This window comes from Scyliorhinus torazame, chromosome 5, assembly GCF_047496885.1.
Source record: "Scyliorhinus torazame isolate Kashiwa2021f chromosome 5, sScyTor2.1, whole genome shotgun sequence".
Taxonomy (NCBI): domain Eukaryota; kingdom Metazoa; phylum Chordata; class Chondrichthyes; order Carcharhiniformes; family Scyliorhinidae; genus Scyliorhinus; species Scyliorhinus torazame.
The window spans coordinates 107050686-107078388 of NC_092711.1; the positions used below are offsets into that span (position 1 = coordinate 107050686).

The 27703-nt window shown below is 47.0% G+C and overlaps 1 protein-coding gene and 1 pseudogene across 4 annotated transcripts in view; one reads left to right on the top strand and one right to left on the bottom strand.

Moving 5' to 3' along the window:
• LOC140421626 (uncharacterized) overlaps nt 1–27703 on the top strand; it is a 64861-nt gene that overhangs the window by 5984 nt on the left and 31174 nt on the right. Inside the window, exons 1-2 of one of the 4 annotated variants that reach the window (XM_072506408.1) lie at nt 2135–2430; nt 15503–17324. In XM_072506408.1, the coding sequence (XP_072362509.1) occupies nt 2403–2430; nt 15503–16608 (1134 nt within the window). In that variant the 5' untranslated portion in view covers nt 2135–2402 and the 3' untranslated portion in view covers nt 16609–17324. Of the gene's footprint in view, nt 1–2134; nt 2431–12461; nt 12989–15502; nt 17325–27703 lie in introns of those variants that run through there. The other 3 variants (XM_072506407.1, XM_072506409.1, XR_011946950.1) reach the window with 3 other exon arrangements.
• The window catches only part of LOC140421637 (uncharacterized), a 31020-nt pseudogene continuing 27238 nt past the window's right edge, over nt 23922–27703 (bottom strand).

Consider the following 27703-nt stretch of genomic DNA (forward strand, 5'->3'; position numbering starts at 1 on the left):
CCCTCCCCCCGCAGCCGCCCCCATGACACAGCCTTGTCCACCTTCCCTCTCAGATCCTCTCCACTACCCTCCACAACGCCCCCCCCCCCCCCCCACATCATCATCCCCTCTTGTTGCTTCACCTCGCTCCCACAAACGCCTTTGTGTCCTTCCCAAATTTCTATGCAAGGTCGGGCTTCGGGGTACAGAGAGAGATGGGAGGGGTTGAATATATTTGACTGCAAATTGTGATTACCTCATTAGCTTCATATTTATGGCGAAGAGCTTGAGGGTCTTCTTCGGTCCTGTTTCTGCTGACAGTCCGGGAGCAGCTTTCGCTATACAAGGAGCTACTGTCGCTTGTCAGCTTGTTTTAATGCTGCTGGGATCTGGTTACAGGTTACACACCAGCTGTAGCCTGTGGCTCAGGTTCTGGACGAGGGGCTCGATCGGGTTGCAACATAAACATTGTTCCTCCTGAATATTTAAACATTTGACATGGATAACACAGGTGCAGAAAGAGAAAACACTGGTTCAAAGTGTGAAAAGCTGGAGTGTGACCAACATTGATCTACACTGAGCAACGTGTTAGACAGGGAGTAAAGCTCCATCCTTCTACGCTGTCCCCATCAAACACTCCCAGGACAGGTACAGCACGGGGTTAGATACAGAGTAAAGCTCCCTCTACACTGTCTCCATCAAACACTCCCAGGACAGGTACAACACTGGGTTAGATACAGAGTAAACCTCCCTCTACACTCTCCCCATCAAACACTCCCAGGACAGGTACAGCACGGGGTTAGATACAGAGTAAACCTCCCTCTAAACTGTCCCCATCAAACACTCCCAGTACAGGTACAGCACAGGGTTAGATACAGAGTAAAGCTCCCTCTGCACTGTCGCCATCAAACACTCCCAGGACAGGTACAGCACGGGGTTAGATACAGAGTAAAGCCCCCTCTACAGTGTCCCCAACAAACACTCCCAGGACTGGTACATAGGAAAGGAGCAGGCCATTCAGCCCATTGAGCATGCTCTTCTCTACAATATCATGGCTGATCAGCCACTTCCATGGAAAAATAATTCCAAGTGAAAGTGGTTCTCTGAAAATTAACTCTGTTCACTGGTTAATGATTTGCCGCACACAGAGCCACTGGTTAATGATTTGCCGCACACAGAGCCACTGGTTAATGATTTCCCACACACAGAGCCACTGGTTAATGATTTGTCGCACACAGAGCCACTGGTTATTGATTTGCCGCACACAGAGCCACTGGTTAATGATTTGCCGCACACGCAGCCACTGGTTAATGATTTCCCACACACAGAGCCACTGGTTAATGATTTGCCGCACACACAGCCACTGGTTAATGATTTGCCGCACACCGATCCACTGGTTAATGATTTGCCGCACACAGAGCCACTGGTTAATGAATAGCTGCACATAGAGCCACTGGTTAATGATTTGCCGCACACAGAGCCACTGGTTAATGATTTGCCGCACACAGAGCCACTGGTTAATGATTTGCTGCACACAGAGCCACTGATTAATGATTTGCCGCACACAGAACCACTGGTTAATGATTTGCCGCACACACAGCCACAGGTTAATGATTTGCCGCACACAGAGCCACTGGTTAATGATTTGCTGCACACAGAGCCACTGGTTAATGATTTGCCGCACACAGAACCACTGGTTAATGATTTGCCGCACACAGAGCCACTGGTTAATGATTTGCCGCACACACAGCCACTGGTTAATGATTTGCCGCACACAGAGCCACTGGTTAATGATTTGCCGCACACAGAGCCACTGGTTAATGATTTGCCGCATACACAGCCACTGGTTAATGATTTGCCGCACACAGAGCCACTGGTTAATGATTTCCCGCACAGAGCCACTGGTTAATGATTTCCCACTCCGATTTCCGGCTGAGATTGGCGTTATTGAGTGGAGACGAGCTTAATATACCTCCCCACGGGCCGATTTGAAAGGCAGGCCGGCTTTGGGGGCTTCCTTGATGTGTGGTTTGCGGCGAGGTCCCCATCGGTTCTGTTCCCCGAGGGAAAGGCAGATGGCTGGTCCCAAGGGTGCTCCTTTCCCGGGGACACGGTTCAGATTCACTCCCTTACTCTCTGGTGGGCGCCTTAGTTTCCTGTGGAATATATGAAGAACATCTAAAGCTCATCATTTAAGTATTTCACTGAGGACCAGAACTATGTAAGGAATGACTATGCCTGTATTATTGCAGAGCTGTTAAGAAAGTCAGTAAAAGACAATCTGTTGCTGGGAGTTTGATTCTCTGGTGTCTGAAACCACAAGATTCAATGATTAGAGGCAACAAGATGAACAAGGAAACACGTCAAGGCCCAAAACTCCAGCTGGATATTCACAGGAGAAAGTCTTTTATCAAACACCTCGAATGGACAGAACAGAGAAAGATCCCAACTGTAAGAAACTCTCGAATCATTTGTAAATATCTTTCAAATGCTGACAGGTTGCAGCTGTCAGTTTCCATCACATTGAAGGTTAGAGAATGGGTATTCTAGAACTAAAAAACATTAGTTAGATCACAGCTAGAGCACTTGAGTACAGTTCTGGTCACCACATTCCAGTACAATCACATTCTTCCTGGAGAGAGTACGGAAGAGGTTTTTCTGGATGTTTCCAGGATTAGGGAATTTTAACAAGAGGAACGATTGGATCGATTGTTTTCTGTGGAACAGAGGAGGCTGAGTGGACATTTAATTGAGGTGTGCAACATTGAGGGTCCCAGATATAGTGGATCAGAGGGCAGAAGGACCTATTTCATGAACAAACAGATCAGTAACCTGGGGCCAGAGATTTAAGTATCTGTTGGAAGGATTAGAGGGGAATTGAGGATTTTCTTCACCCGGGGTGGTGGGGATCTGGAACTCTGTCTGAAAGGGAGGTAGAGACAGAAACCCTCATCGTATGTGGAGTTTGTGTGATCTGCAGGCTACAGACCAAGAGGTGGAAAATGGGATTAGACTGGACAAGGAATTTTCAGCCAACACAGACACAATGGGCTGAATGGCCTCTGTGCTGTAAATGTCTAGGATTCTGTGATGACAAGTGATCCTCCAGTTTTTAATCCAAGACAGACCTCAGCGCAGTCAGTTCCGCCAAATGTTGATGTGATGGATCAAGAGGTGTCAGGTGCCAGGAGCAGTGATTCAAATGGAAATATCAGTAAATCCTGATATAGTTTATCTGTATGTGGTTCCATTTTAATAACTTCTCCTGAATGTGACCCTCACCCAGGTTTCATAGGTTATCATAGAATTTACAGTGCAGAAGGAGGCCATTCGGTCCATCGAGTCTGCATCGACTCTTGGCAAGAGCACCCTACCCAAGCCCACACCTCCACCCTGTCCCTATAACCCAGTAACCCCACCCAACACTAAGGGCAATTTTGGACACGAAGGGCAATTTAGCATGGCCAGTCCACCAGACCTGCACATCTTTGGACTGTGGGAGGAAACCGGAGCACCCGGAGAAAACCCACGCACACACGGGGAGAACGTGCAGACTCCGCACAGACAGTGACCCAAGCCGGGAATCGAACATGGGACCCTTGAGCTGTGAAGCAATTGTGCTAACCACTATGCTACCGTGCTGCCCCCAATAAGAAACAACATCAAAGGGCTCATCTGGGATTTGAACCCGGGACCTCTCACATTTTCAGAGAGCACAACCCCTGAAGCGAGAATCTTACCCCTGGACCAACGAGCCAGTTTTGATTTGATTTATTTATAATAATAATCCTCTGTCACAAGTAGGCTTACATTAACACAGCAATGAAGTTACTGTGAAAGCCCATAGTCGCCACATCCCGACGCCTGTTCGGGAGAATTCAATGTCCAGGGTCAGGGTCCCAGGTTTGATTCCTGGCTTGGGTCACTGTCTATTGGAGGCTACACGTTCTCCCCGTGTCTGCGTTGGTTTCCTCCCACAAGTCCCGAAAGACGTGCTGTTGGGTAATTTGGACATTCTGAATTATCGCTCTGTGTACCCGAACAGGCGCCGGAATGTGGCAACTGGGAGCTTTTCATAGTAACTTCATTGCAGTGTTAATGTAAGCTTACTTGTGACAATACAGATTATTGTTATTATTAAGACGTGACCTTGTTTTTCAGAAGCCATTTGAGAATCTCTAATGGCTCCTTCTCCACCACAGTGATCAGAAACTGAATCTGTTAGGATCCTCAAGCATCTTCCCTGTGATTGTGGGGCCTGTCGTTCCCTGTCTCTGATTTGGAATGTGGGAACTCCGTGAGTTACCTTCCAATCTCAGGAAGCAATCCTTGACTCTTGATCTGTTGATGATGCAGCAAAGACCCAGGCTCCTGTCCCATTTCTTTACACATCCTGGTGTTGATGCTTCAGAAAATCTCTTTGCTTCAAAATATCCTGCATGTTTAGAACATGGACTGAATAACCGACTCCTGTTCCTGTTTCTGATGCCTTGATTCAATCTGAGCCCACAAATCAAAATTGCAGAAAACCAAATTACATACATAGAACATACAGTGCAGAAGGAGGCCATTCGGCCCATCGAGTCTGCACCGACCCACATTAATCCCTCACTTCCACCTTTTCCCCGCAACCCAATAACCCCTCCCAACCCTTATGGACACTACGGGTAATTTAGCATGGCCAATCCACCTAACCTGCACGTCTTTGGACTGTGGGAGGAAACCGGAGCACCCGGAGAAAACCCACGCACACACGGGGAGAACGTGCAAACTCCACACAGACAGTGACCCAGCGGGGAATCGAACCTGGGGCCCTGGCGCTGTGAAGCCACAGTGCTAATCACTTGTGCTACCGTGCTGCCCTTATTATTGATGAATATTCTGTTGACAAATGGAGTCTCAGAACCATAGAATTCCTTCAGTGCAGAAGGAGGCCAATCGACCAATCAAATTGTTGCCTTTTCTTCTTTTACTCTGTCCTTTCTGTGGCTCAGTTCCAATGATGGCAATCAGTGAGTTTGCCCTTCTTTCTATGTTATCTATATTCTAATGCTTCGCGTCGCCAGGAATCGAATGATACCACCACAAGGTTCAACCGGCTATCGACCAAAGAGCCAAACACCAGTTAGTTAGTTCAAGGTCAAGGCTATTTTATTTACACACAATTAGTCATGCAACATAAACACTACTAGTTAACTACACCTATCGACTATGACAACCTGTACTTGACTTCGGACACCCGGTTTAGGTCAGAGAAACAGTAGCCACTGGTCGATTCTGGATCTATCGAGTCCGAAGGAGTAACTGCTGCTCAGCGGGACTCATCCGTCTGGTAGCGAGCGTTAAACTTGGACTTGCTTCTGGTGTTGTTGCAATTGGAGATGGCCGGACCGGGGTACCAGGTCCAAGAGAGGACGAACATGTGGCAAACTCTTCTTATACTTGGGGGGTTTTCGTGCTCTTTTGGGCGGTCCTTCAGTTTGGACCCTACTAATTGGGTGATCCCTGATCACTCTGTTCGATTCCTAACCAATAAGGTGAATAACCTGTAACTCCAGCATTGTGGGAGCACCTTCACCACACAGACTGCAGCGGGTCAAGAAGGTCAAACATCATCTTCTCCACAGGTAACTGGGGATGGGGAATATTTGCTGCTGGTCTTGTTGGTGAAAGGACAGGGGAGTGGGAGGAGCTGATTTGCTCTGGCAAAGAGAGCCAGCACAAACAGGACGGGCTGAATGGCCTCAATCTGCATTGTAACCGTTCAATGATTCACTGATAAAGAAGCGACGCTGGAGACCAGGGAACAACCTCTGGAACCAATGACCAACCTGATACAAAGCGGCTCTTCATTGATCTGGGAGCTGCGGCCCTGGTCGGTGTAAACGGGGGGAGGGGGGGTCCGCTCAGTTTATTCCCGTGGTTTCCGGAGCCTCTCCGTCCACCCACCGGATCCTCCGCCCCACCATCCCCCCCTTTACCCATTGTGGACCCGTCTGCCCATCACCCGCACTGCGCATGCTTCACTCACAGTCCAGCCCCGCCCCTCACTCACTACCATCGGTTGGAGGACCAGCTGCTCCCATCTGGTCCGCCAGGCCAACCCTCACAATTCCTATTGGTCCGGTACCGCCGCCAATCACTCACTGGGCACTGTCACCGTTCGGGCTGTGCCCGGCGCATCTGCAGTTCAGGTTGTCGCTGACGATGCGAGGAGCGGGAAAGAAATAATCAAGCAACTTTCAGGATTGTAGCCGGGAGCAATAGAAGCTGCGGAGTGAGCCGGGAGGCTTCATAAATACCCCGTGGAGGCTTCAACTCCCGAGGAAAATGTTAACGGTCCAGTCTTAAACAGCACCGAATAGAGTGAGAGCTGAGCGGTGACAGGCCCGGGTTACCGGTCGCCATCTTTACAGAGGACAAGGTGCCTGGACCGGATGGCAACTCTCCCGGATTGACTGACTGGAGTCTCCAGGATTTTATTTCAATCATTTGTGGGAGTCACTGGCTGGGCCAACATTTATTGCCCATCCCTAATTTCCCTTAAACTGAGTGGCTTGCTCAGCCATCTCATAGAACATTACAGCGCAATACAGGCCCTTTGGCCCTCGATGTTGCGCCGACCTGTGAAACCACTCTAAAGCCCATCTACACTATTCCCTTATTGTCCATATGTCTATCCAATGACCATTTGAATGTCCTTAGTGTTGGCGAGTCCACTACTGTAGCAGGCAGGGCATTCCACGCCCTTACTACTCTCTGAGTAAAGAACCTACCTCTGACATCTGTCTTATATCTATCTCCCCTCAATTTAAAGGTATGCCCCCTCGTGCTAGACATCACCATCCGAGGAAAAAGGCTCTCACTGTCCACCCTATCCAATCCTCTGATCATCTTGTATGCCTCAATTAATTCACCTCTCAACCTTCTTCTCTCTAACGAAAACAGCCATAAGTCCCTCAGCCTTTCCTCATAAGATCTTCCCTCCATACCGGCAACATTCTGGTAAATCTCCTCTGCACCCTTTCCAATGCTTCCACATCCTTCCTATAATGCGGCAACCAGAATTGCACGCAATACTCCAAATGCCGCCGCACCAGAGTGTTGTATAGCTGCAACATGACCTCATGGCTCCTAAACTCAATCCCTCTACCAATAAAAGCGAACACACCGTACACCTTCTTAACAACCCTCTCAACCTGGGTGGCAACTTTCAGGGATCTATGTACATGGACACCGAGATCTCTCTGCTCATCCACACTGCCAAGAATCTTACCATTAGCACAGTACTCAGTCTTCCTGTTATTCCTTCCAAAATGTATCACCTCACACTTTTCTGCATTAAACTGCATTTGCCATCTCTCAGCCCAGCGCTACAGCTTATCTATGTCCCTCTGTAACTTGTAACATCCTTCCGCACTGTCCACAACTCCACCGACTTTAGTGTCATCTGCAAATTTACTCACCCATCCTTCTACGCCCTCCTCCAGGTCATTTATAAAAATGACAAACAGTAGTGGCCCCAAAACAGATCCTTGTGGTACACCACTAGTAACTGGACTCCAGTCTGAACATTTCCCATCAACCACCACCCTTTGTCTTCTTCCAGCTAGCCAATTTCTGATCCAAACTGCTAAATCACCCTGAATCCCATGCCTCCGTATTTTCTGCAGTAGCCTACCTTGGGGAACCTTATCAAACGCTTTACTGAAATCCATATGCACCGCATCAACTGCTTTACCCTCATCCACCTGTTTGGTCACCTTCTCAAAGAACTCTACAAGGTGTGTGAGGCACGACCTACCCTTCACAAAACCATGTTGACTATCTCTAATCAAATTATTCCTTTCCAGATGATTATACATCCTATCTCTTCGAAACCTTTCCAAGATTTTTCCCACAACAGAAGTAAGGCTCACTGGTCTATAGTTACCGGGGTTATCTCTACTCCCCTTCTTGAACAAGGGGACAACATTTGCTATCCTCCAGTCTTCTGGCACTATTCCTGCAGACAAAGATGACTTAAAGATCAAGGCCAAAGGCTCAGCAATCTCCTCCCTAGCTTCCCAGAGAATTCTAGGACAAATCCCATCCGGCCCAGGTGACTTATCTATTTTCACACTTTCCAGAATTGCTAACACCTCTTCCTTATGAACCTCAAGCCCTTCTAGTCTCGTAGCCTGAATCTCAGTATTCTCCTCGACAACATTGTCTTTTTCCTGTGTGAATACTGACGAAAAATATTCATTTAGCACCTCTCCTATCTCCTTGGACTCCAAGCACAACTTCCCACTACTGTCCTTGACTGGCCCTACACTTACCCTAGTCATTCTTTTATTCCTGACATATCTATAGAAAGCTTTAGGGTTATCCTTGATCTTACCTGCCAAAGACTTCTCATGTCCCCTCCTGGCTCTTCTTAGCTCTCTCTTTAGGTCCTTCCTAGCTAACCTGTAACTCTCGAGCGCCCTAACTGAACCTTCATGTCTCATCTTTACACAAGCCTCCTTCTTCCTCTTGACAATTGTTTTGACTGCTTTAGTAAACCACGGTTCTCTCACTCGACCACTTCCTCCCTGACTGGTACATACTTATCAAGGACACGCAGTAGCTGTTCCTTCAACAAGCTCCACATTTCCATTGTGCCCATCCCCTGCAGTTTTTCCCTCCATCCGATGTATCCTAAGTCTTGCCTCATCGCATCATAATTGCCTTTCCCCAGATATAACTCTTGCCCTGCGGTATATACCTATCCCTTTCCATCACTGAAGTAAACATAATCGAATTGTGCTCACCTACCTTCAAATCTAACACCTGTCGTGGTTCATTACCCAGTACCAAATCCAATATGGCCTCGCCTCTCGTTGGCCTATCTACATACTGTATCAGGAAACCCTCCTGCACACATTGGACAAAAACGGACCCATCTAATTTACTCGAACTATAGCGTTTCCAGTCAATATTTGGAAAGTTAAAGTCCCCCATAACAACTACCCTGTTGCTTTCGCTCCTATCCAGAATCATCTTTGCAATCCTCTCCTCTACATCTCTGGAACTTTTCGGGGGCCTATAGAAAACCCCTAGCAGGGTGACCTCTCCTTTCCTGTTTCTAACCTCAGCCCCTACTACCTCAGTAGATGAGTCCTTATCAAACGTCCTTTCTGCCACCGTAATACTGTCCTTGACTAACAATGCCACCCCTCCCCCTCTTTTACCACCTTCCCTGAGCTTACTGAAATATCTAAATCCCGGCACCTGCAACAACCATTCCTGTCCCTGCTCTATCCATGTCTCCGAAATGGCCACAACATCGAAGTCCCAGGTACCAACCCATGCCGCAAGTTCACCCACCTTATTCCGGATGCTCCTGGCATTGAAGAAGACACATAGAACATAGAACAATACAACGCAGTACAGGCCCTTCAGCCCACGATGTTGCACCGAAACAAAAGCCATCTAACCTACACTATGCCATTATCATCGATATGTTTATCCAATAAACTTTTAAATGCCCTCAATGTTGGCGAGTTCACTACTGTAGCAGGTAGGGCATTCCACGGCCTCACTATTTGCGTAAAGAACCTACCTCTGACCTCTGTCCTATATCTATTACCCCTCAGTTTAAAGCTATGTCCCCTCGTGCCAGCCATTTCCATCCGCGGGAGAAGGCTCTCACTGTCCACCCTATCCAACCCCCTGATCATTTTGTATGCCTCTATTAAGTCTTCTCTTAACCTTCTTCTCTCCAACGAAAACAACCTCAAGTCCATCAGCCTTTCCTCATAAGATTTTCCCTCCATACCAGGCAACATCCTGGTAAATCTCCTCTGCACCCGCTCCAAAGCCTCCACGTCCTTCCTATAATGCGGTGACCAGAACTGTACGCAATACTCCAAATGCGGCCGTACCAGAGTTCTGTACAGCTGCAACATGACCTCCTGACTCCGGAACTCAATCCCTCTACCAATAAAGGCCAACACTCCATAGGCCTTCTTCACAACCCTATCAACCTGGGAGGCAACTTTCAGGGATCTATGTACATGGACACCTAGATCCCTCTGCTCATCCACACTTTCAAGAACTTTATCATGAGCCAAATATTCCGCATTCCTGTTATTCCTTCCAAAGTGAATCACCTCACACTTCTCTACATTAAACTCCATTTGCCACCTCTCAGCCCAGCTCTGCAGCTTATCTATATCCCTCTGTAACCTGCTACATCCTTCCACACTATCGACAACACCACCGACTTTAGTATCGTCTGCAAATTTACTCACCCACCCTTCTGCGCCTTCCTCTAGGTCATTGATAAAAATGACAAACAGCAACGGCCCCAGAACAGATCCTTGTGGTACTCCACTTGTGACTGAACTCCATTCTGAACATTTCCCATCAACCACCACCCTCAGTCTTCTTTCAGCTAGCCAATTTCTGATCCACATCTCTAAATCACCCTCAATCCCCAGCCTCCGTATTTTCTGCAATAGCCTACCGTGGGGAACCTTATCAAACGCTTTGCTGAAATCCATATACACCACATCAACTGCTCTACCCTCGTCTACCTGTTCAGTCACCTTCTCAAAGAACTCGATAAGGTTTGTGAGGCATGACCTACCCTTCACAAAGCCATGCTGACTATCCCTGATCATATTATTCCTATCTAGATGATTATAAATCTTGTCTCTTATAATCCCCTCCAAGACTTTACCCACTACAGACGTGAGGCTCACCGGTCTATAGTTGCCGGGGTTGTCTCTGCTCCCCTTTTTGAACAAAAAACACACTTTTGAACAAAAAACACACTTTAAACCACCTTCCTGCTTGCCGGTACACTCCTGCAACTTTGAAACCCTACTCATGACCTCACTACTCTCAACCTCCTGTATACTGGAGCTATAATTCAGGTTCCCAAGCTCCTGCTGAACTAGTTTAAACCCTCCCGAAGAGCATTAGCAAATTCCCCCCCCAGAATATTGGTACCCCTCTGGTCCAGGTGCAGACTATCGCGTTTGTAGTGGTCCCACTGACCCCAGAATGAGCCCTAATTATCCAGAAATCTGAAACCCTCCCTCCTGAACCATCCCTGTAGCCACGTGTTCAACTCCTCTCTCTCCCTATTCCTCGTCTCGCTATCACATGGCACGGGTACCAACCCAGAGATAATAACTCTGTTTGTCCTAGATCTAAGTTTCCACCCTAGCTCCCTGAATTCCTGCCTTACATCCCCATCCCTTTTACTACCTATGTTGTTGGTACCTTTGTGGACCACGACTTGGGGCTGCTCCCCCTCCCACTTAAGGATCCCGAAAACACGATCCGAGACATCACGCACCCTGGCACCTGGGAGGCAACACACCAACCGTGAGTCTCTCTCGTTCCCACAGAATCTCCTATCTATCCCCCTAACTATGGAGTCTCCAATGACTAATGCTCTACTCCTCTCCCCCCTTCCCTTCTGAGCAACAGGGACAGACTCTGTGCCAGAGACCTGTACCCCATGGCTTAACCCTGGTAAGTTTCCCCCCCCCCCCCCCCCCCAACAGTATCCAAAGCGGTATACTTGTTACTAAGGGGAACGGGCCACAGGGGATCCCTGTACTGACTGCTTCCTCCCAGCCCCTCTCACCGTCACCCATCTATCTTTATTCTTCGGAGTAACTACATCCCTGAAGCTTCTATCTTTGACCAACTCTGCCTCCCGAATGATCCGAAGTTCATCCAACTCCAGCTCCAGTTCCCTAACGTGGTTTCTGAGGAGCTGGAGATGGGTGCACTTCCCACAGATGAAGTCAGCAGGGACACTGACGGCGTCCCTCACCTCAAACATTCTGCAGGAGGAACATTGCACTACCTTCCCTGTCATCCCTCTAGATAAAAAAAGGAAAGAAAGAGCTTACCTGTTATTCACTCCCCTTCTCAGCAAGCACTCACTCAGCAACCTCTGCGCCCCGCACGATAACACATGAGGGAAAATAAATAAAAACTACTTACCAGTCACCAGCCAATTCCTTACCTGCAGGCTGTGACATCACGGTTCAACTTTCCACTTCTACATGCCCTCGAGCCTTCCTCTTGATCCTTACAGCGGCTCGTTTTTTTGGTTAGAGGAGGGGGTAGGGAGGGAAACACTGAAGAAATGTTTCAGGTTTAAGTGTCACTTGACAAGAGCTCCTCCACAAACCACCTCAAAGTTAGGGTGAGCACACAGACGTATGCTAATTTCCCCTGCAACGGTCAATCAGCAGCTCCGCTGTACTGCCCTCTGCTGGATGCTTGTCTTCACTTGAACAGCTACGGTCTCTTGTTCAGGTACGCCTCCAAGTTAGGGTGAGCACACGGACGTATGCCAATTTCCCCTGCAACGGCCAATCAGCAGCTCCGCTCTACTATCCTCTGCTGGATGCTTGTCTTCACTTGAACAGCTAGGGTCTCTTGTTCAGGTACGTCTCCAAGTTAGGGTGAGCACACGGACATATGCAAATTCCCCCTGCAACGGCCAATCAGCAGCTCCGTTCTACTGCCCTCTGCTGGATGCTTGTCTTCACTTGAACAGCTAGGGTCTCTTGCTCAGGTACGCCTCCAAGTTAGGGTGAGCACATGGACGTATGCAAATTTCCCCAGCAACGGCCAATCAGCAGCTCCGCTCTACTGCCCTCTGCTGGATGCTTGTCTTCACTGGAACAGCTCGGGTCTCTTGTTCAGGTACGGCTCCAAGTTAGGGTGAGCACACGGACGTATGCAAATTCCCCCTGCAACGGCCAATCAGCAGCTCCGCTCTCCTGCCCTCTGCTGGATGCTTGTCTTCACTTGAACAGCTAGGGTCTCTTGTTCATGTACGCCTCCAAGTTAGGGTGAGCACACGGACGTATGCAAATTTCCCCAGCAACGGCCAATCAGCAGGTCCGCTCTACTACCCTCTGCTGGATCCTACTGCCCTCTGCTGGATCTCGGAGGGCATTTAAAGAGTCAACCACATTGCTGTGGTTTGGAATCGTGTCGGCCAGACCAGGTAAGGATGGCAGATTTTCTTTTCTGTTCATTCACGGGATGTGGGTGTCGCTGGCTGGGCCAGCATCACTAATTGCCCTTGAACTGAGTGCATCGCAGAGAGCATTTTAAGAGTCAGCTGACTGTGGATCTGGAGTCACATGTAGACCAGACAGAGATTTCCTTCACTGAAGGACATGAGTGAACCAACAAGCGACAATGGTTTCATGGTCATCAGTAAACTTTCAATCAATTCAAATGTTACCGTCTGTCTTGGTGAGCCTGCTCCTTACACACAAACTGGGAGTCGGCCCCTCGAGCCTGCTCCTTACACACAAACTGGGAGTCGGCCCCTCGAGCCTGCTCCTTAAACACAAACTAGGAGTCGGCCCCTCGAGCCTGCACCTTACACACAAACTGGGAGTCGGCCCCTCGAGCCTGCTCCTTACACACAAACTGGGAGTCGGCCCCTCGAGCCTGCTCCTTACACACAAACTAGGAGTCGGCCCCTCGAGCCTGCACCTTACACACAAACTGGGAGTCGGCCCCTCGAGCCTGCTCCTTACACAAACTGGGAGTCGTCCCCTCAGGTCTGCTCCAGTATTCAATAAGTTTGCGGCTGATCTAATTTTAAAAAAAGAATTTTGAATACCTATTTCTTTTATTTTCTAATATTGTTCCCTTAAATTTAAAGTACCCAATTCTTTTCTTCTTCCCAATTAAAAGGCAATTTATTGTGGCTAATTTACCTACCCGGCACATCTTTGGGTTGTGAGGGTGAGACCCACGCAGACATGGGGAGAATGTGCAAACTCTACCTGGACAGTGACTCGGGGCTGTGATCGGACCCATGAGGCAGCAGTGCTAACCACTGCGCCACCGTGCTGCCCCATTGGCAGATCTAATTTTAACCTCAATTCCACATTCTGGCCAACACCGATAACCTTTCACCTCCTTGCTTATCAAGAATCTATCCAGCTCTGCCTTAAAAATATCCAAGGACACTGCTTCCACTGCCTTTTAAAGATGTGTTCCAAAGTCATAGAATCTCTACAGTGCAGATTGACCCCATTCAGCCCATCGAGTCCGCATCAACCCTCCGAAAGAGCTACCCACCCCACCCTCATAATCCCACCCAACGTGCACATTGTTGGAGACTCAGGGCCATTTAAGCATGGCCAATCCAGCAAACCTGCAGACCTTTGAACTGTGGGAGGAAATCGGATCACCCGGAGGAAACCCACACAGATACAGGGAGAACGTGTAAACGCCACACAGTCACCCAGGGTCGGAATTGAACCCGGGACCAGAAGAGAAAATGCAGGAAAATCTCAGCAGGTCTGGCAGCATCAGTGGGGAGAGCAAGGAGCTCACATTTCGATTCCAGATGACTCTTTGTCAAAGCTAAAAGACAGAGAAAGTGGGAGATATTTATACTGTAGGTGAGGGAATGAAAGATGAGTCATAGACTGGGTCCCTGGTGCTGTGAGGCAACAATGCTAACCACTGTGCCACACCCTGTCCTACAACCCTCAAGAGAAAAAATATCCTTATCCCCATCTGAAATGGGTGGCCCTTTATTTTGCAACAGTAACCCCCCTGTTCTAGATTCTCCCACAAGAGGAAACATTCTCACCACATCCACCCTGTCAAGACCCCTCAGCATCTTATATAGTTCAATCCAGGTTTTACCCAAAACTTTACATCTGTGTCCCGACTGCTTGTACGATCAGTGAATAGAAACAGTTTCTTTGCCCACCCGATGGAAATCTGGCCTAAGGTTTTGTCCCTGAATCAAGTCGCCCTCAACCTCCTTTGCTGGAACCATCTGATAAATCTCCTCTGCACCTTCTCCAAGAATTTTCACATTCTTCCTGACGAGTGGTGACCAGAGCTTTATAAAGATTCAGAGAATAGAAGTAGAACCATAGAATTCCCACAGAGCAGGAGGCCATTCGGCCCATCAAGTCTGCACCGATTCTCTGAAAGGGCACCCTGCCTAGGCCCACACCCCTACCCTGACCTTGTAACCCCATAGCCCCACCGAACCTGCACATTCCTGGACACTAAGGGGAAATTTATCAAGGCCAATCCACCTAACTTGCCCTTCTTCAGACTGTGGGAGGAAACCTGAGCACCGGGTGGAAACCCATGCAGTCACTGGGAGAAAGTGCAAGCTCCACACACACAGTTGCCAAGGCCGGAATTGAACCCGGGTCCCTGGCACTGTGAGGCAGCAGTGCTAATCACTGTGTCACCGGAAGCCTGGCTTCCCTGTTTCGGAATCAATATTACTGTTTATGAAGCTCAAGATCGAATTTGCTTTGCCATCTATTCTCTTTAATATGTCGTGTAGATATACAAAATCCCTCTTCACCTCTTTCTCTCTCCTCCCAAAGGGGCCAGTTGGGTGTTTATAGTCACTTTTGTTCCCAGTGCCGGCCCCACAAATGGCCAGATTCATTCAGCTCAATTTCACAACCTGCCTTTGTGTTTTTGTGGGTTCTTTCTCACTCTATTTTCTGTTTTGAATCAGTTTCACCGGGTGTTCGAAGGAAAGGCTTCAACGTCCGGAAACACAAACCAAGCATCACATCAGGATCTGACAGAGCCTCAATTTATCATATCCTGAATATGGAAGGAAAAAGCATCGTTCACAGTGGGGAGAAACCGGACACGTCATCAGGCCTCACATGCCACAAATGCAGTCACACGGAGAAGAAACCGTGGAAATGTGCGGACTGTGGGAAAGGATTCACTTACCCATCCCAGCTGGAAATTCATCGACGCAGTCACACTGGGGAGAGACCATTCACCTGCTCCAAGTGTGGGAAGAGATTCACTCAGTCATCCAGCCTGTCCACACACCAGCAAATACACACTGGGCAGAGACTATTCACCTGCTCCATGTGTGGGAAGGCATTCAGTGATGCATCCAACCTGCTGAGACACCAGCCAGTTCACACTGGGGAGAGGCCGTTCACCTGCTCTCAGTGTGGGAAGGGATTCACTCAGTTGTCCACTCTGTCCGGACACCAGCAAGTTCACACTGGGGAGAGACCATTCACCTGCTCCAAGTGTGGGAAGGCATTCAGTGATACATCCAACCTGCTGAAACACGAGCGAGTTCACACTGGGGAGAGACCGTTCACCTGTTCAGAGTGTGGGAAGGGATTCACTCAGTCATCCAACCTGCAGAATCACCAGCGAATTCACACTGGGGAGAGGCCATTTGCCTGCGCTCAGTGTGGGAAGAGATTCACTCGATCATATGACCTGCAGAGCCACCAGCGAGTTCACACTGGGGAGAGACCATTCACCTGCTCCGAGTGTGGGAAGGGATTCACTCGGTCATCCCACCTGCTGATTCACCAGCGAATTCACACTGGGGAGAGGCCGTTCACCTGCTCTCAGTGTGGGAAGGGATTCATTCAGTTGTCCACTCTGTCCGGACACCAGCAAGTTCACACTGGGGAGAGACCATTCACCTGCTCCAAGTGTGGGAAGTCTTTCACTCGGTCATCCCACTTGCTGAGACACGAGCGAGTTCACACTGGGGAGAAGCCATTCGCCTGCTCAGAGTGTGGGAAGGGATTCACTCAGTCATCCAACCTGCAGCAGCATCAACGAGGCCACAAGTAACCACAGTGAATGATTTTGTTGTTAATTCCACATTCAGGACTGAACTATGTTCATTTCTGCTGATAACAAACTCCAGCCCATTTACAGGGGCTAATATTCTAGCTAAAAGTCAAATAAATTAGATTGGTGTTAAATACACAGTGTGTTGAAACTTTCCAATATCTCTGACACAAGTTAGTTCCTTTTGAAGTACTCTCGCTCTCCCCTGTCTCTTCCATCCTCGCCTCCAACAAGAAGTGTGAGGAGCTTGTGGAGCTTCTTTGTGACTGAGATTGTGTAAATCCGATCAACTGCCTCTGCTGCTGAGAGTTTGGCTGATGATCGATAAATGAGAGTTTGGCTGATGATCGATAAATGAGAGTTTGGCTCAAGATGGATTGGAACTTTATGGGAAAAACAAAATGTTAGGTAAAGCTTTGTGTGAAGAAATGTCAAGACAGGCTTCTGGTAGCAAAAATGTATCACTTGTTTTTGAACCAGACAAACTGCAATAACGGCCTTGGGAATGGGTGCACTAGGCTTAAAGATAATTATAATTGAGGGGGCTGAATTATAATTGAGCTGAGAGCACAGATAGGAATGCGAGGGAGCTGCCCTCAGAAATGAACCAAAAATGTATAAATCCTGCTGTTAGATGTATTGACTTTGGCTTGCTATTGTGACTCTCGAGACACAGTGGTTTTAGCCCCGGCCGAGAAATAAACATGTTAAAGTTACGAGGTGTTCGACTGATCATTTCATCCGGACTGGCTGCAAAAGAATCCTCATCTGGTGTCAGAAGTGGGATTTCACAGGAGCCTTCCTGGAACCTGACGGCGTAACAGACTGATCGCATTCGGACGCTGAGGAGGGACTTGCGCACCAAACGTGAGTACTCTTGTTACCACTTTGGTTTCCCCCTCTGCTGTCCCGAGTGTGGCCACGCCCTGCTGTTCGGTTTCGGTGGAGACTCTGATGAAATCAAAGCAGTCCGGCGAACCCGTTACGAAGAAGGGTTGGTGTTATCAAGTTCCCTGGAAAGGTTGGACCTTCCTAAAGTACCGGGTTGGAAACCCTGGGAGGTTAGAGTCCTCCCTAAACAGTCCAGGGTTTGGAGTCCCTGGGAGGTTAAAGTCCTCCCTAGAATCCTGGGTTTGAGTCCCTGGGAGGTGAGAGTCCTCCCTAAAGTACCAGGGTTGGAATCCCTAGAGGGTTAGACCTTCTTAAACCGGGTTGGTGCTATAGGTTCCCTAGAAGGTTGGACCTTCTTAAAGTACTGGGTTTGAGGCCCTGGAGGATTGGATCTCCTAAAGTCCCTTAAGTACCGGGTTGGAGTCCCTGGGAGGTTAAAATCCTTCCTAAAGAACTGGGTTGGAAACCTTGGGGGGTTAGAGTCCTTCCCCTAAATAGTCCGAGTTGGAGTACCAGGGCTCCTTAAATCTCTGGGTAGGTAAATGAGTGATGATGATCCTTCGGGTTGCCTAATACCTTCACGATAAAAGGTGATTTTCGATAAATAAGTATATCAACCGGTGTCTAGACTTGTTCGACACTTCGGTTGATCAGATTGAATATTACGGAGAACGGATAACTCTGTCCAAATTATATAATTAAGGGTGCGGATAACACCTAAAGGAAACATAATAAACAGGGCTTGATCATTGCGTGCCCTGTCGGAACATTCAAACAATTTCTTAAATCTGTTAGTTCTGTCTTTAATTCCCTGAGTCTGTCTGTCTGTTAATTCTGTCTTTGATTCCCTGTCAGTCTGTTTAAATCAGTCTTCTCTTTCTCTCTTCATGTTTCATTTCCAGACTTTGACCTTCTAAAAATCACTTTCGAACTGTTTGATTTAGCCTTTTGATTGGGCAATGGGGCAGGATAACCCCGTTTAAATTCTTGATTGAATAGGCGATTTAGGATCGCTACCAAAATTAAATAGGAAACCACAAGGATCATACGAGGATAGGAGACAATGGGTAATACTTTAGATAGCACAGCTGATAGTGGAAGCGCGCTTCAAACTCTTTGTGAACAGTATCCGAAACATTTTCAGCAGCTGCGGCAGTTCTCGGGAGAATTGCATAAAAATTTGGGAAAGGGGAAATGGCCCCTGGGAGGATCAAAAGATTTGCCTACGGTTATAGAGGGACAGCAGATTATTTGGCAACATAACCGTAGCTCCACAGCTAAGAAATTGATTGAGTTATGGCGGGAGTACTGCCAAAAAATTAATTAAAAGATGCATCTTTATTGGCTAATTGGCAGGCTAACGCTTTAAAATTGGTTATTGAATTAACAAAAGGGGGAATTGTTAAGACTGCGGGGGGGGGGGTTGAGAAAGGAATATGCCCACCATAGAAAAAGACCTAAGTCTGTAAAACCCCCATTTCTAAATCAGGACCGTACGGTCAAATGGCCGGCCTTGCCTTGACCGAGGGAGACGATGAGGATGACCCTGAAAATTGCCACTATAGGGGACGACCGACCATTACACCGCCACTACGACCGCCTCCACCTTACATTCCCAGGGTTCTGATTGTAGTTTAAACTGTTCTAAAACAAATGATGTTTCAGACAAAAAAAACTCTTTATTCCTCTGGTGTGACCATGTTAGAAATTACATTAAAGATGTGTACATTCAAGCCCTTTATCCGCCGCTCCCCCGCCACTATCACCACCTCCACCGTCGCAAGGAGGTCCGGCGACTCTCACTCGTTCTAAAACCCATGCTAATCAATTCCCACAGATGAATCAAGAGTTAGTCCTGGAAAAAGAGGGGGCACTAGAGGTTGATTTCCTTGATTACCCAGACGATTATCAGCCGCAGTGTCAGTTTCCCGTCCGGCAAGTTCCCAATATAGCATACAACCCTGCCAACCCCCGGGGCCCAACAACCAGGCATTTCAAAATAATTATTATAATTAATAAATTAATCACATTTGATACTACTGATTCAGTATTAATAAATTATACAATATAAAACAGTTGATTGATCAGTAACATTTCAATAATAGTATTTCAGCTCAAATTCATCAATTGGGGGTACAGTTGGAAGATAAGTTGGGGTGGATCAAGTTTTTGATTTCTTTTTGGATATGTAATGCCAAATCTTTAACTTCTTTAGAGTTATTGGGAATGAAAGTACAACATTCTGCACTTTAACATCTTCTGGATTATACACAAAAGCTTGTTGAAAGGGTTAATTTTCTTGCAGAGACAAAAAGAGGCGTATAGCTTGGAATGATGCCATTCGCATCTCCAAACTCCAAAAAATAAAAAATAAATATTTGTCGCTCAAATGGACTGGGAGTAAAAGTTGGATTGCTGCCAAATTCCCGTTATCAGGTGTCCTTGAACGATCTGTTCCTTTTAATCTGAGTTGTTTTGGTTTTTGTAAAACCAGCTTCCATTGTTTGAAGTTTTAATTTCCCGGCTAATTCTAAACATTTATTTTAAAATATCAAACACAATAACTTATTAAACATATAGGTTTTCTGTAGATGAATTTGTCAATTCTATTAAAGAAGGCACTACTAGCAAGAGATGTTGGTTTCTTAAAATTAATAAAGCGATATTCAGAATAATGACAGTTCTCTTAAGTTGACAGTTCTTGACTATCCCTGTAGAATTCACTCGAGGCACTTATACAGAATCTTATTCGGCAACAAGCTGACTCACCAATAGCAAATGCTGATCTGAACCTATTCACCGATGGTAGTTCATCCATCGGTGAAAGGGGGGATTGGTTATCAGGGTATGCAATTGTTAACCAACAAGGAGAAAGGCTTGAAGCAGCAGCATTCGAAATTCCCTTTTCCGCCCAACAGGCTGAACTTTTTGCACTTATTCGAGCTTGTGTATTAGGGAAAGATAAAATTGTAAATATCTACACTGATTCCCGATATGCCTTTGGGGTCACACGATTTTGGCCAATTATGGAAAAACAGGGGATTTCTGACGTCAGCAGGTACTCAGATATCTCATAAACAATTAATTACACAATTATTACAATCTCTAATGCTTCCAAAACAGATTGCGGTTATAAAATGTGCAGCACATACAAATGGAAAAACTTTAGTGGATGTGGGCAATAGGCAGGCGGACCATCAGGCCAAAGAGGCTTCTCGCTTAAAAGACATGGTGGTCCCCAAAATGATGAGCCAGACTAAAAACCTAGATAGTCAATCTCCCTCTGAAAAGTCAATGCCGACCATCACTGACGTCATTTAATTACAGGAGGACGCTCCTGGCTGTGTAAAAAGACTATGGGAAGAATTGGGATGTTGTTATGATTCTGTAAACAAATTGTGGGTCACCCCGGCAGGGCAGACTTGTATGCCCGATGCATTGGCAGCCTGGGTTACCGAATGTGTTCACTTTGCAACTCATTGTGGTGCGCGAGCTACGGGTGATGTATTGCTTAAAACATGGTGGCATCCACGACTGCAAGATATAGCACAAAACATTAGCAGTCGTTGCCTAGTATGTCAACAGTATAATCCTGGTAAAGCAATACCCTGTGAAAGGGTACCGGAAGGTCCCTTTGAGACACTCCAGATGGATTACATTGAGTTGGAAAGATGCCAATGTTATAAACATGTATTAGTTATTGTTGCTGTATTTAGCAAATGGATAGAAGCTTACCCCACTGTAGATAACAAAGCTTCCACGGTAGCAAAAGTTTTGATGTGAGAAATTGTTCCTAGATTTGGGATTCCATATCGATTAAGCTCTGATAATGGACCTCATTTTGTGGGACAGATTAACAAAGAATTCTGTGCTCAGCTGGGCATAAAACAACAGTTGCACTGTGCATATAGGCCACAAGCAGCAGGAATGGTGGAGCGCGCCAACCAGACATTGAAAACCAAACTAGCCAAATTACAGGCTGAGACAGGCGCTACCTGGCTCAAACTATTACCCATTGCCCTTTTTCAAATTCACGCTACACCCGCAGGAAAAACCCGATTAAGCCCTGCCGAGATATTGTACAGAAGTCCATGGGATCAGGACAAACCAAAAGATGTCAACTTTCACCACATGACCACGGAAATGGCCAATTACGTTATAGCTCTAACAAAGATTTTAAAAGGCCTCCACTCGCGGGTCCGAGCAGCCCATGGGGAGATACCCCCCTTATCCAGTACTGTCACCATTAACCCAGGCGAGTACGTTATGATCCGGAACTGGGTTCGGAAAGGATTAGAACCCCGATGGGAAGGACCACACCAGGTCCTACTCACTACTCCCACTGCTGTAAAAGTAAAAGGCAGAAATGCCTGGATCCACATCCACCATTGTAAGGTTGTGAAAATGCAATAGAGAATAACCCTCTGTTCCGAGCCCTAGGTAATAACTTCAGCATCATTCACGGGATGAAGGACAGCCTTATTATCGTAACTTTTGGAAACTGGAGGAGAGGCCAAGCGAAGAACCTGTGGCCCCAAGGGAAGACGGACTCATCACCTGTCGAGGAGACACCTTACAGTGTCCCAGTCAAGGCCCAGGAGAAGGACCTTGGAATGCGACCCCTGCGGACGGATGTTCAGCCTACGTACAATGATACAATCGGACCATACTCATCAGTGGAGTGACTAAGGGCAACCTACCCTGTCATCAGGTCAACTGTAAATGGGACTATAGATGCAGAAACAAAAACAAAAAAAAGACTGTACCCTTGGGATGCGTTGACCAAGGGAGGGCAAGGCTGCGGGAAAAAAGGGAATTACAGGTAAACACGTATCTGTATATGTCATATGTGTACGCAAAGGATATGAATGTTTCTGGTTGCTGAGTATGTACACATATCCCGACCTATGCTAAGGGAGGGTTCCCCCTCAGACCTGTTCCCCTTAACCTGTCAGAAACTGTAGAATGGTATATTTACCAGGATGGTACTCGTCAATCCCCCAGGACTATAAGAATTGCATCTATGGTAAAACACCCAGACGGCGGGGCAGCTTCTAGTTTATCGTTTCTCCCCATATCCCCAAGACCTTGGAAAGAGGAGGGCTATCTAATGAACACCTTTGAGATGTGGTACCAACCAAGTTATAACAAATCCCACCAGCCTCCGTTTCTTACCCTCATTAATACCACCAACATGGGAAGACCACTGGGAATAATATGTTTGGTAAGGAATGTGGTAAAAGGGATATTTGTAGGTGCTAGTCAATGCGAGCAGATTTGTGGTGGCCAACATATCCGAGGTCTATCCCGTATATACGTCTCCTCAGTTTTATGGGTGTACACTGGACGTCCCATACGCGAATGGGACAGGTACCTTCAAGTACTCCCTGATGGCCCAAGGATTTGATGTGGTCAAACTCACTTCATACAATGGGACGTATTTTATTTGTGGCCACAAGGCATATCCCTGGCTGCCAGAGAATTGGACGGGATCCTGTTATCTGGGGTATGTAGTCCCCTTTATACACCACCTCACCAATTTAGGCGACCATTACCAAATGATGAAGCGACAAAAGAGAGAAATAACCAAAACGCAACGATACTTTGGAATCCTGCTTCCTCATGTCAGGGTAGCTCTTGCAATAAAGGAAATAAGGAAGATAGCAAAAATCCTGGAAGAGGTAGCAAACGACACCACTGAAGCATTGAGATAAATAATGAAATGGTGGCAATAAGAACCGTAGCCCTACAAAACCGAATGGCCCTCGATTACCTCCTTGCAAACAAAGGTGGGACTTGTGCCGTGATCGGTTCGGAATGTTGCACCTATATCTCCGATAGTTTGGAGAACACCCACCTCGTGGATCATATCCGCACAGAGGTTAAGAAACTGCATGAAATATCAAGAGATGTGTAGTTAGATTGGTTGTTTGCCGGATCATGGGGGTCTTACCTAGTGCATGGATTGATAATCCTGGTAGTTGTAATACTTGTAATAATGATGCTTAGCTTCCTGATGAAATGCTTGTGTAAAAGTGTCAGTGCAGCAGTAATTTCTCAACAGTTAATGCAGCAACATGAAGTGCGCCTTGAAGAGTTAATGGATGTGAAAGAAAGTGCAGAGGAACGTAAGAAAATGATAGAAGTACAGATAGAATGGGAGAGACTGAGACGATTGGCTATGGATTAGAAGTTATCATGAAATGATAAAAGGGGGGGAATGAGAATATGGCTCAAGCTATAGAATGACGTAGTCTGGCGCTAGAATCAAACTTTACGGGAAAAACAAAATGTTAGGTAAAGCTTTGTGTGAAGGAATGCCAAGACAGGCTGAGGTCACTTGTTTTTGTACCAGACAAATTGCAGTAACGGCCTTGAGAGTGGTTGCGCTAGGCTGGAAGATAATAATAATTTTTTTATTTTAAAAAAATTTTTTATTAAAGGTTTTCATAAAATATCAATAACAAAATGAGAAAGAAAAAAGAACCCAACAGGGTTAAGTACAAAACACAATCTAATGGAAGATAATTATAATTAAACTAAAAGCACAGATGAAAGGCAAGGGGGGCTGCCTTCAGCAAAATGGAATGCGAGGGAGCTGCCCTCAGATGAACCAAAAACGTATAAGAACTGCTGATAGATGTATTGACTTTGGCCTGCTATTGTAACTCTCAAGAGATACAGTGGTCTTAGCCCCGGCTGAGAAATAAAACATATGTTCAAGTAACGAGGTGTTTGACTGATCATTTCATCCGGACTGGCTACAAAAGAATCCTCATGGGCGGCATGGTGACACAGCGGTTAGCACTTTTCCTCAGGTCGCCGAGGACCCGGGTTCGATCCCGGTCTCGGGTCACTGTCCATGTGGAGTTTGCACATTCTCTGCGTGGGTCTCACCTCCACAACCCAAAGATGTGCAGGGTAGGTGGATTGGCCACGCAAAATTGCCCATTAATTGGGAAAAAATTGGGCACTTTAAATTTAAAGTAGCACAGTGGTTAGCACTGTTGATTCACAGCGCCAGGGGCCCGGGTTCTATTCCCGGCTTGGGACACGTGGAGTCTGCACGTTCTCCCCGTGTCTGCGTGGGTTTCCTCTGGGTGCTCTGGTTTCCTGAAAGACATGCTGTTAGGCGAATTGGACATTCTGAATTCTCCCTCAGTGCACCCGAACAGACGCCGGGGTGTACCCATAAGACATAGGAGCAGAATTAGGCCACTCGGCCCATCAAATCTGCTCCGCCATTCAATCATGGCTGATATTTTTCTCATCCCCATTCTCCTGCCTTTTTCCCATAACCCCTGATCCCCTTGTTAATCAAGAATCTATCTATCTCGGTCTTAAAAACTCAGTTAATTGGCCTCCACAGCCTTCTGCAGCAAAGAGTTTCACAGATTCACCACCCTCTGGTTCAGGAAATTCCTCCTCACCTCTGTTTTAAAGGATTGTCCCTTTAGTCTGAGATTGTGTCCTCTGCCTCTAGTTTTTCCTACAAGTGGAAACATCCTCTACACATCCACTCTATCCAGGCCTTGCAGTATCCTATAAGTTTCAAGAAGATCCCCTCTCATCCTTCTAAACTCCGAGTACAGACACAGAGTCCTCAACCGTTCCTCATATGACAAGCTCTTAATTCCAGAGATTATTCTTGTGAACCTCCTCTGGACCCTTTCCAAGGACAGCAGTCCTTAGATACGGGGCCCAAAACTGCTCACAATACTCCAAATGGGGTTTGACCAGAGCCATATACAGCCTCAGAAGTACATCCCTGGTCTTGTATTCTAGCCCTCTCGACATGAATGCTAACATTGCATTTGCCTTCCTAACTGCCGACTGAACCTGCACGTTAACCTTAAGAGAATGGTGGATAAGGACTCCCAAGTCCCCTTGTGCTTCTAATTTTCTAAGCATTTCCCCATTTAGAAAATAGTCTATGCCTCTGTACCTCCTTCCAAAGTGCATAACCTCACACTTTTCCACATTGTATTCCATCTAATGGAACATATAACTTTTCTTGTTCGCCACGGTTGTATCACTTTTCCATTTGGAATTTTGTTCCTTAATAGAACATATATTTGTTGTATAAATGTGAAATAAAAGTCACAAAATACCCAGAGGACTACAGGCTGCTTTCCCCTTTGAGAGAGAAAGCAAGAGAGAGAGAGAGAGCGAGCGAGCTGACTGGTGGTGATTTAATCTGAGGGTCACCACACCTCAGGCGAGGGGTAATGTTGATAAGGCCGGGCCTTCATGGCTAACCTCAACCGGTGTGGGAGTCGAACCGCGCGGTTAGCCTCACGCCGTATCACGAACCAGCCGTCCAGCCAACTGAGCTAACCGACCCCCTGGTAAATATGTAATAATTCCTAAAATATTAGCTGTTCCCTGTCTCCCACCAGTTTCCCAGTCCACCTCAGACAATTTGCCCCTCAAACACGGATAGTAACACCCAGATAAGTGAGTAACACCCGGATATTTTGTTTTTTAAATTTAAAATACCCAATTCTTTTTTTCCAATTGAGAGGCAACTTACCGTGGCCAATTTATCTACCCTGGAGTTTGGGGGCGAGACCCACTCAGACATGGGGAGAATATACAAACTCCAACAGGCAGTGACCCAGAGCCAGGATCGAACCCGGGTCCTTGGCACCATGATCCAGGTAAATTAAACCAAAAAAATGGTAACCACCAGGGCCCATCTCCATGGCACCATGGCATGCTTTGGGAGGTTCCAAACAGAAATAGGAACTAAATATCTTCAAACTTCCAAACACACTTTCACTCTGTGATCCTTGTGCAATGTGAAGCCAGGTATTAGTAACAAGGCTTAAAAGAGCATCAGCCCACTGGAGGCAAAGTGGTGAGACCGGCCAGTCCAGCAGAAAGAAACCCTCCGACCATCCCCACTGACCACCTGTCAGAATGAACAAAATGCAGTCCTGGATGCAGAGCAGAAACAATAACAACAGAATCCAACCCCTGTCATCAATTGTGAAATTGTTGGTGTCACAGCAGATGCGATGAAACATGCAATCCCGTCTCACATTGAGAGGTGGACGGCGTCTCCCCAGTGCGAACTCGCTGGTGTTTCCGCAGGTTTGATACTTGACTAAATCCTTTCCCACACCGAGAGCAGATGAATGGTCTCTCCCCAGTGTGAACTCGCTGGTGTCTCCGCAGGCCGGTTACTTGAGTGAATCCCTTCCCACACTGAGAGCAGGTGAATGGCTTCTCCCCAGTGTGAACTCGCTGATGTTTCCGCAGGCGGGATAACTGACTGAATCTCTCCCCACAAAGAGAGCAGATGAACGACGTCGCCCCAGTGTGAACTCGCTGGTGTTTCCGTAGTATAGATGCTTCAGTAAATCCTTTCCCACACTGAGAGCAGGTGAACGGCCTCTCTCCGGTGTGAACTCGCTGGTGTGTCTACAGATGGGATCCTTGAGCAAATCCTTTCCCACGCTGAGAGCAGGTGAATGGCCTCTCCCCAGTGTGAACTCGCTGGTGTGACTGCAGCTGGGATCCTTGAGCAAATCCTTTCCCACATTGAGAGCAGGTGAACGGCCTCACCTCAGTGTGAATGTGTCGATGAGTCTCCAGCTGCGATGGGACTCCGAATCCCTTCCCACAGTCCCCACATTTCCTCCGTTTCTCCATGTTTTGGGTCTCCTCGTGACTCTCCAGGTTGGACAATCAGTTCAGAACAGGGTATGGTCTCTGCCCACTGTGAATGTTATGTTTATTCAGGCTGTGTAACTGGTTAAAGCTCTTTCCACAGTCAGTTCAGTGGAACACTCTCACTCGGGTGTGTGTTGTGTGGATCTTGGTGCTTTTCCAGTCACACTGATGTTTGAAATCTATAGCTGGCAGTTCGGGCAAACATTTCTCCTTCTAGATTCAAAGGCCGATGATATTCAGGTTAAAGGGAATCGAGTGACTGTCAGATCGAGACGTAACATTTGAGATTTCTGTCTGTAATTCCTCCTCGTCTAATATCCTGTAAAAACAATTTACAAAATTCATCATTGTTAGTACAGGACAGAAATTCAGAACACACAATTCTAATTTCTATGTCACATTTTTTCCTCTCTCTTATTCCCCGAAAGCTGTAAATCTCCATCCCACACACTCCCTCCATTCTCACTCTGCTGTATCTAACATTCACCCTCCCTATTCTCTGAAGGTGCTGATTCAGGCTTATTGA